General features: G+C 36.6%; 1 protein-coding gene across 1 annotated transcript in view; it reads left to right on the top strand.

Moving 5' to 3' along the window:
• The window catches only part of APPL1 (adaptor protein, phosphotyrosine interacting with PH domain and leucine zipper 1), a 41,980-nt gene extending 34,761 nt beyond the window's left edge, over positions 1-7,219 (top strand). The window contains exons 15-21 of the mRNA XM_023512634.1: positions 1,652-1,704; positions 2,903-3,077; positions 3,164-3,200; positions 3,776-3,922; positions 4,507-4,557; positions 5,166-5,255; positions 6,769-7,219. Coding sequence (XP_023368402.1) covers positions 1,652-1,704; positions 2,903-3,077; positions 3,164-3,200; positions 3,776-3,922; positions 4,507-4,557; positions 5,166-5,255; positions 6,769-6,915 — 700 coding nt within the window. The 3' untranslated portion in view covers positions 6,916-7,219. The remainder of the gene's footprint in view (positions 1-1,651; positions 1,705-2,902; positions 3,078-3,163; positions 3,201-3,775; positions 3,923-4,506; positions 4,558-5,165; positions 5,256-6,768) is intronic.
• Positions 7,220-9,917: the final 2,698 nt, after the last annotated feature.

Below are 9,917 nucleotides of genomic sequence, written 5' to 3'. Positions count from 1 at the left end.
GGCGCCGAGCCTGGATATTTGCTCTTAAAATTACAGTATAAAGTTGATAATTCTTACAATATTTTAAACGATAGTTTAAATAAAATGTAAGTTCATAATAATGTAAGCTATAAGTTTATTAGAAAATATTCTACATTATACCAGAATAAGAAATCTTCAGGAACTTCACTAAAATATTATCACTGTTATGAATTATAAATGAGTCAACTTTTATTTCTATAGTAAGGAATATTCTTGTCAAAGCAGTTAAAATTTTTCTTTGGCTGTGGACGAAGGAAACATGACTTAAAACAAATCCTTTATTAAACAGGTTGGACATCTAGTACATTGATAATATGTTAATTTGGGATATACATGGTTGTGACCCAGGAAAAGTAATTTACATTTTATTACATTTACAGAAATATACTTAGTATTTGATATAATAGGTCAGACATATAAAAGAGATCAATTTCCTGTTATCTTAATGCCTGTGTTATTTTTGAACCACTTACCTCTGTTTTCTTCTGAAACCTACTTTGATTTTGTTTGTTTGTTTTTGAGATAGAATCTCACTGTGTCACCCACAGTAGAATGCAATGGCATCACAGCTCACAGCAACCTCCAACTCTTGGGCTTACGTGATTTTCTTGCCTCAGCCTCCCGAGTAGCTGGGACTATAGGTGCTTGCCACAACCAACACCTGGCTATCTTTTGGTTGTAGTTGTCATTGTTGTTTGGCAGGCCTGGGCTGGTTTTGAACCTGCCAGCTCTAGTGTATGTGGCTGACACCCTATCCACTGAGCTATAGGTGCCGAGCCTGAAACCTACTTTGAATTGTACTTTTTTTCTACACTCTGAGTGTGCCACAAGCCATGTACACTAAGGATGGAGGTAGTATCCATCTCTGGTTTACTTTTCTTCTTGTATTCTTACTTATACCTTAAGAAATACAGATTTGGGCTCGAAGCCTGTGGCTCAAGCGGCTAAGGCGCCAGCCACATACACCTAAGGCCGTGGGTTTGAATCTAGCCCGGGCCCCCCAAACAACAATGATGTCTGCATCCAAAAAATAGCCAGGCATTGTGGTGGGTGCCTGTGGTCCCAGCAACTTGGGAGGTGGAGGCAGGAGACTCGCTTGAGCCCAGGAGTTGGAGGTTGCTGTGAGCTGTCATGCCACAGCACTCTACCCAGGGGAATAGCTTGAGGCTCTGTCTCAAAAAAAAAAAAGAAATACAGGTTTAAAACCAGAAAATGTTCAAATCATCATAGTAGCAACTTGTACTTAGAGAACTTAAAAAGAGATTTTTACAGTCAGGAAATCCCTGGCATTTGTCTCAACCAGCTAAGGTTGGAGCTGAATCGATGTTCCTCTGTGCTAGCTTATGTAGATTCAAGAACTTTTGCAACATGGTTTATTATGATGTTGGCTAAACTTCTAAAATGTAGAAGCACTGGGTGCAGCTTATTAACTCAGTGCCTGAAGGCAGAAACCATCATAGTAATTTGGTTATCAGTAGTGTTCCTTACCAGGATGGATCATTTTAGAGCTTTTCTTTCTAAATGTATATATAAAGTTTGTGACTCTTGGCTTTTAACTCTGGTTTCAGTGATTAGACTTCTTCCATGATGTAACTGACCATTTGTTCATATTTTTTTCTCGACCTTTCAGGCGTACAAATCCATTTGGAGAATCTGGAGGAAGTACAAAATCTGAAACTGAAGGTAAAACAGATTCGCAGTATTTTAGAACTAATTTTTTTTTTTTTTTGAGACAAGAGTTTTATTATGTCACCCTCGGTAGAGTGATAGTTAAATCTATGGCCATCACCTTCTCAGCTCACAGCAACCTCCAACTCTTGGGCTTAAGTGATTCTCTTACCTCAGCCTCCCAAGTAGCTGGGACTACAGGTACCCGCCATAATGCCCAGCTTTTTTTTGCTTGTAGTTGTCATTGCTGTTTGGCAGGCCCGGGTTGGGTTCGAACCCGCCAGCTCCCGTGTATGTGGCTGGCAACCTAGCCACTGAGCTATAGGTACCAAGCCATAGAACTACTTTTCTTTTCAGTAGTAAAGCGTGTGAAGAATTTGTCATTTACATTTGCTCTGCTACTATACTCAGTTTTAGTATTATTTTCAAAATTTTCTTGATTTTTTCATAGTATGCTTGAAACAACAGAACTTAATCTGACTTAAGATGTTGTTATTCACACAGAGTTATAGAGAATTATGGAACATACTTTTGACTCCTTAAGATTCTTAGTGCAGGCTCGGTGCCTGTGGCTCAAGTGGCTAAGGTGCCAGCCACATACACCTAAGGTGGCGGGTTCGAATCCCCAGCCCGGGCCCGCCAAACAACAATGACGGCTACAACCAAAAAAATAGCCAGGCGTTGTGGCAGGCTCCTGTGGTCCCAGCTACTTGGGAGGCTGAGACAGGAGACTCGCTTGAGCCCAGGAGTTGGAGGTTGCTGTGAGCTATGATGTTACGGCACTGTACCCAGGGGGACAGCTTGAGGCTCTGTCTCAAAAAAAAAAAAAAAAAAAAAGATTCTCAGTGCATAAGATATCCTTTAAGCTTTTCCTAACAGCTGATGCTTAACTTCTAGTACTGGAGCATAACTTTTTTTTTTCTTTTTCCTACTATCTATTTAACATCATTTCAAACTTAACAGAAAAGCAATAAGAATAGTGCAAGGAATTCTTTTTACCCATAACCACCAGTTGTTGAAGTACTACCTTTTGCTATTTGAATTTGAGACCTTAATTTTCCTATAATTTAAACACTGTAGTTAGGAGTTATTTCTAAATACCTCCTTTAGGTTGAATTTTTCATTAGAAAATGTAAAAGGAAGTAGTGTATTTTATCTTCTGGAAAATAAACATGGGATTTAAAAATGCATAATGTACCTTATTCTGTTATAGATTCTATTCTTCATCAGTTATTTATTGTCCGGTTCCTTGGTTCTATGGAGGTTAAATCAGATGACCATCCAGATGTTGTTTATGAAACAATGCGCCAAATCTTAGCAGCCCGGGCCATCCATAACATCTTTCGTATGACAGAATCACATTTATTAGTCACTTGTGACTGTTTAAAGTAAGTATTAACCTCTCCCTAAAAAAACGTTTTAAAACATTTACATAATTTTAGTCTAATTAAAGTTTGTTTTCTAATTATTATAGGTTAATTGATCCACAGACACAAGTTACAAGGCTAACGGTGAGTTCTACGTAATTTAAGCTTTGTGCATATACACATTTTACAACTTGATAATAATCCTGATCCTGTAGGTATGGTAGTATCAGTTATCATTGGTCTTTAGGCTATTATAGTTAAATCTATGGCCATCACCATAATTGAACATTCCGTGTAACTTAACACAGTTTTGCATGATATTTAGTGTTTATCCCTCAGCAAGCAGATATCATACACACTGAAGAAATCAACAATAGGAATTAAAAGCTGAACATGATTGAGAGTATTTTAAAGTTATCTATTTTGAAATAGCTGTGTATGTTTCTATTTAGTCATTTATTAAAAAAACCATTTTGTTATTGAATTTGATTTTTTAAAATGTGTTACTGACTAATAAGACAAATTAGGTATTTAATACCCTCTTGTCCTGCTTGGTAAACAAATATGACATTATTTATTCTTGGATTACTAGTTTGTTAAAAAAATTGGCTTTAATATTTATGACAGTTTTAGAATCTAGCATGTAAATTTGTCATATATAAGTGCTGCTGTTATGGTTTGAAAGTTCTTATGTTTGCTTCTGTTGTTTTCTGAGGCAGTTTCCATTACCCTATGTAGTTCTATATGCTACACACCAGGAGAATAAACGCCTTTTTGGATTTGTTCTTCGGACATCAGGAGGGAGAAATGAAAGTAATCTGTCATCGGTCTGCTATATATTTGAGTCAAACAATGAAGGGGAAAAGGTACATGGCTTTTCAAAATGTTTCTGTTAATGAAATACATAAGTGATTCTGACTATGACTTAATAAATTCTTAATAATTACACAAGTACATTCTTACATAATTCTTATTGAGATTTCTAGGAAAGATTCCCAAATTTTGCCTAGTTGCTCTGAAGAGAGCCAGGCTGCTGGGATGGCTATTCTGATTCTACAGACCCATACCTCCCTGACACTGATAGCTGGTACAGTCTTTTAACCTCATTTACTTATCATGGGAATGGAATATAGTCCCACAATCAGCCATTTTCAGATATTTTCAGTATAGAGCAGCAGCAGCGACTGCTAACTTTCTTGTTTGTAGGCCTTACTATATCAGTAATGACTCTGAGATAACAAGAAGTAGGGTACACAAAGGGAGTGAGAACCATGAAAGCTCACGGACTCTGAAGGAAACATATAAAGGCTTGATTTGGGGGCTGGAGCATTCTTAAATTGGCTTTTGGTTGAAGCAATTTATTATGACTAGTTGTGAAACTAGTCATATCAGTTATTTGAATACTTAAAATTTTTGCTTTGACCTGAGAACATGCTTTTTGTCATTTTAGATTTGTGATTCTGTTGGATTGGCAAAACAGATAGCTTTGCATGCTGAACTGGTAAGAATCTGAGATGCTTGATTTTCCAAGAACATTAACTAAAGTAGTATAATAATATAAGCTCTTTCATATGGGCAAGTAGATAAAATGATTTTGCTAAGGTTAATAGTGGATGCTATTGCTGACATAGCATTTAGAATCTGGATAAATGTTTACCATAGAATATAAACTTGTGGCTCGGCGCCTGTGGCTCAAGTGGCTAAGGCGCCAGCCACATACACCTAAGGTGGCGGGTTCGAATCCCCAGCCCGGGCCCGCCAAACAACAATGATGGCTGCAACCAAAAAATGGCCAGGCGTTGTGGCGGGCGCCTGTAGTCCCAGCTACTTGGGAGGCTGAGGCAGGAGACTCGCTTGAGCCCAGGAGTTGGAGGTTGCTGTGAGCGTGATGCCACGGTACTCTACCCAGGGGGATAGCTTGAGGCTCCGTCTCAAAAAAAAAAAAAAAAAAAGAATATAAACTTGTTAATATGCTTTTTCATACATAAATGCCAAAAATATTGAAAAAAAAATTGAGAAGGTTAACAAAAGAGGTATTGATGTCTAAATTTAAATGTCTAAATTTTAAAGTTATTTCATATTCATTAGTTTTATTTGTCTGTTCTTTAGGATCGTAGGGCATCAGAAAAACAAAAAGAAATAGAGAGAGTAAAAGAGAAGCAACAGAAAGAACTTAGTAAACAAAAACAGATTGAAAAGGTATGCAGTCTTAATGTCTGGGTCTTCTCTTTATACGGTGTTTGTGAAGACTTACTCTTTATATGGTGTTTGTGAAGACTTAATTCAGCACTATGATTTTTGGATTTGAATTTCCAAGTGAAGGGCTGTTTCTGCTTGCTCAGCTACTCTGTAACCAGATGATTCATAGCATAGTAGAAAAGGGTAACATCTGTTTTCTGATAGGATGTTTACATTATAGTTATATTGACATGTCATATGAGTTATTGTTTAGCAAACATACCAGAATTTTTATATACCACTGAGGGCTGTCTCTGACACAGCTGTTCTTTTGAGAGGTTACGCACATTTAACTGCTTTTGCTAAAAGCCATTTTGCCCTCTAGAGGCCAAACATACTTTTTTCCCCAGTATTATATACAGGCTGGACATAAAGTCCCTGTGCAATTTAAAATAGTTTAATAGGCTCGTCGCCTGTGGCTCAAGTGGCTAAGGTGCCAGCCACATACACCTAATTGGTGGGTTCAAATCCAGCCCAGGCCCGCCAAACAATAATGACGACTGCAACCAAAAAAAATAGCCAGGTGGTGTGGCAGGCGCCTGTGGTCCCAGCTACTTGGGAGGCTGAGGCAGGAGACTCGCTTGAGCCCAGGAGTTGGAGGGTGCTGTGAGCTGTGATGCCAGGGCACTCTACCCAGGGGGACAGCTTGAGGCTCTGTCTCAAAAAAAAAATAGTTTAATATAGTAAATTACACATGAACTTTATGAACACCCTGTATAATACAATATATTATGTAATTTTATTATTTAAATATAGTGTCAATCATATACTCACATGTGATAATAGAAGTAAATATATTAATGTTGCAGAAGTGTCAAATCATTACCATCCAATAGGATAATTTTCTGCTACATGAATTTCAGAGCACAACCTGGAGAATGCATTTGATAGGTGGATGATCCGTGAAGAGATTTAAGAGTCCATTATAGGTTGTGGCATTGACAGTAGGAAATTAAAAGAGAAGACAATTGTGGGATCTTACTTAGAACAACTCAGTAATAATTGGCAATGGATTGCATATGTGGACAAAGAAGAGAGAAGTGGCAAAGAGGACACTGACGTTAGGCCAGTGTACACTGAGGGAAGGTGACACCTGGTTTACCAAGATGAACTGGACAGATGGGAAAGAGCCCTGAGATGCAGAGTGCAGGGGATGTGGTGATCCCTTATGAGGCTTTTACTGTATTATATAGAGTTGATGATGGCCTGAATTTGGTTGTTCACCATAAGAAAACGAGGAAAACACTTAAGAGATTTTAGTTTGAATATTGGCTTTTATAGGATTTCTAGAATGGCCCCAGAGTTCACTTTGGTGTCACATTGGTTGAGTGTGGACTTTGTTTTCATCAAGTTGTCAAAATTATGAATATGTATTTGTGCAGAAGGTTTGAAGTGGCTCTCAAGTATGTGTTTTAACTGCATAGTTTTCCATTTGACTGCTTACAGTTAATTTCTTTTCTGTCTTTTCCCCTAGGACTTGGAAGAACAAAGCCGGTTGATAGCTGCTTCCAATAGACCAAACCAAGCTAGTAGTGAGGGGCAGTTTGTTGTCCTTAGCAGTAGCCAGTCAGAAGAGAGTGATTTGGGAGAAGAAGGAAAGAAGAGAGAATCAGAAGCATAAACTTACCTTTGATTTTCAATTAATATTCCCCCCTCCCCCCATGGAATGTGACAATTTCTGTGGTGAAATGGCACAAGGTAACAACTATGTTGAAATATCAAGGAGGAGACAGACTAAGCTTTATATTTGCTTGTTTTAGCTTCATTTAAAAAATAAGATTGAACTTGATGACTTAGGTTTGCATTGCTTTTTTTTTCCCCTTGAACATAACATACTATACATTAACATTAAACTCCATGTGTCTGAAGGAAACCTGCTCATCTCCACAGTAGATTGTTGAGGAGTTACATTTGCTAAAGCATTTTTTCTTCAAACTGTGACCTTTTTATCTTGCTTTGTAATTGGCTGTGATCATAAGAAATTATTTCTTCTTTAGGCTCAGATGTTCATGGATGTGGTCTCTCTCTTTCATTGAATGTTTTGCTGGCAATGAGGAAGTATTCAGCTGACTAAGTTTAAAACCCTTTATATAGAGAATTCTACAAGTTTGCAGATATTTTAACAATATTCAATGTACAATAGAACTTTTATAAAAATAATTAGAACAGATTTTGCACTTAAGGTTTCAAATTGTGGCAGGTGGTACTGTTGATTTCAGGGCACTTTCTTAGCTTGTTCTCATTTCTCTGATGTATTACACCTGATGATAGTGGGCAAGAAGCTTAAGTGTCTTCAGTTCAAAATTCAAACAGCTTTGGCATTTTATTATCACACTCTTAGTTCTCAGGTTGGGACTTCAATTATTGCTGCAGAGCAGTAATGGTTAAAAATAAGATTTTGAATTTATTAAGAGATTTTTGTTGTTCAAATACATTTTAGATTAGCATTGATGTGTAAGGATATTGTTACAGGATGATACATTGTATTTTCTGCATTATGTGAAATAGTTTTTATTAAAAATCAAGTGACATTTCAAAAGAAATTCTATAACAATTATGTTTCATGCTTAAAGTAAAAATTCTCAGAGTTTAGTTTAGCAAATGTAATCTTTTAAATTTCAGACAGATATTCCTAGTATTTTCATAATTCCATGTTTTGATAATGTACTGAATCACCACTTTATATTCGCAAAGTCAAATACCTAATGTATGAAAATAGAGTAATTTGCACTAATTATTCTAAGTACTTTTAACTCTTCAAATGAATAACAGGTCCAGTTCCATGAAAGATTGAAAAGAAACTGAATGCCTGGTACGATACAGAAGAAGTTAACCAAGAAAGCATTTTAGCTTGGTGCCAAGGTTAAAATGATATTGCTCTATCTTCTGTGTCAAACCTTGATTTCTTTTTTTTATTGCATTTTTAACATTGCTTATAGAAATTACATTCATGTGTTTCACATGAAAAAGTATACATATATACAAGCTAAATATATTTAGTAAAGTATTTTACATAGTCATACGTTTATAAATCTTCAAGAGGTTAGCCACTAAGACTAATTTCACAAGGGAAGCTTTGACACACATTTTTTTCTTCTTAGTTCTGAGTTAGAAGTGGCCTGTGTTTTAGTTCTCAAAACATAACTCATCTGTTTCACACTGTGTATGTATATTGTTTTCTGTTGGAATGGGATAGATAATTATATATAGGATCATGATATTCTTTTTAATCCATATGCCAAATGGAGATAATGATTATTTAATACTCTTTGATGCCTTATGTTACCAAAACATATAGTAAACAAGTATAAATTTATGGATTACTTTATTTTGTGCTTACCAAAGGGAATGCTTTCACAAATGCATTCCTTTTGTTGAAGTTGGAATTTCTTTTGTTCAACTCTTAGTCATGGGAGGTCCTGCTTTTAAGACCTTTTTGAGATTAGTAAGCTTTCTGTTTCACTAAGTCTTTTGTGAATACAAGTTGTCACCTCACTTAGTTCAGATAAAATCTGTTGCCCTATAAGGAAGGTGGTCATCATTAGGAGGCATTTTACTGATGCTTTGCCTGGTAGCGAAGTGCTGCCGTTTTTTAGCACTCTGGGTCAACGTGTAGGCTTAAAGCTAAGGGTACTGGCAGACTTAGGGATGCGGGACAGACCTGTAGTTGTTTTAAGTCATGTTTCCACAGGAATTTCTAAAATAACACATTCATGTCTGTAGGTCAGATCAAAATGCATTCCAATGCCAAATAGAAGTCAGAAGTGGAGTTAACAATTTTAGATGATTCAACTTCTGTTCTATTGCTATCATACCATATGAATTATTCCATTGATGTAGATACTTAATTATCAACTTTAATAAGCTCTTTCTGTTATTAAACCTGTCCATAGCTTTCTGCCTGATGTTATAGCTGATCTTACTGTTATCCTCCTTTGAAATTTCTTCTAGCTCTGGGATGTTTCAATGGTGATTGGGTTAGATTTTGGGATATCTTTATTCAAATTCAGATTTACACTTAACGGTTTTTAGAAATTAACAAAAAACATTTTTAAAAGAGAAGAAATAAGCCTACCTAATTCTGCTATGCATTCTGCTACCTATTGAATAGTACTTTTATAACTATGGTAATGAAGTCAGTCATTTCATTAGGAAAACCATTATTCTTTTTCCCTTAAAAACTTTTGAAAACTTGCTAATCAGAGACTGAAACTGTTACCTTGTGAACAGAGTCCCCAAAGCTAGTCTAGTTTTTGCCACATCTACAATGATTACTTTGTGTTTCATTTCCAAAGAGTCCTCAGGCTCCACAATGTAGGGGTGGTACATGTGTTTTCCTTATACTTGGGAAAAGAACAATAGATGTGCATCCTAGGTACCATAAAATCTTACATGTTAAAGGTATATGGGTTAATTTTGAGTTGTATGTATCTAGGCTCCCCTAGTATTTAAAATTAACTAGTATTTAAAATTTGAATCTTGGGCTGGGCACAGTGGCTCACACCTGTAATCCTAGCATGCTGGGAGGCCAAGGCTGTGGGATTGCCTAAGCAAAACCAGCCTGAGCAAGAACAAGACCCCAGGCTCGGCGCCTATAGCTCAACCGGCTAAGGCGCCAGCCAC

Source organism: Otolemur garnettii, unplaced genomic scaffold, assembly GCF_000181295.1.
Source record: "Otolemur garnettii isolate 467f Iridium unplaced genomic scaffold, OtoGar3 scaffold00002, whole genome shotgun sequence".
Taxonomy (NCBI): Eukaryota; Metazoa; Chordata; class Mammalia; order Primates; family Galagidae; genus Otolemur; species Otolemur garnettii.
This window is presented reverse-complemented; position numbering and strand designations above follow the sequence as displayed.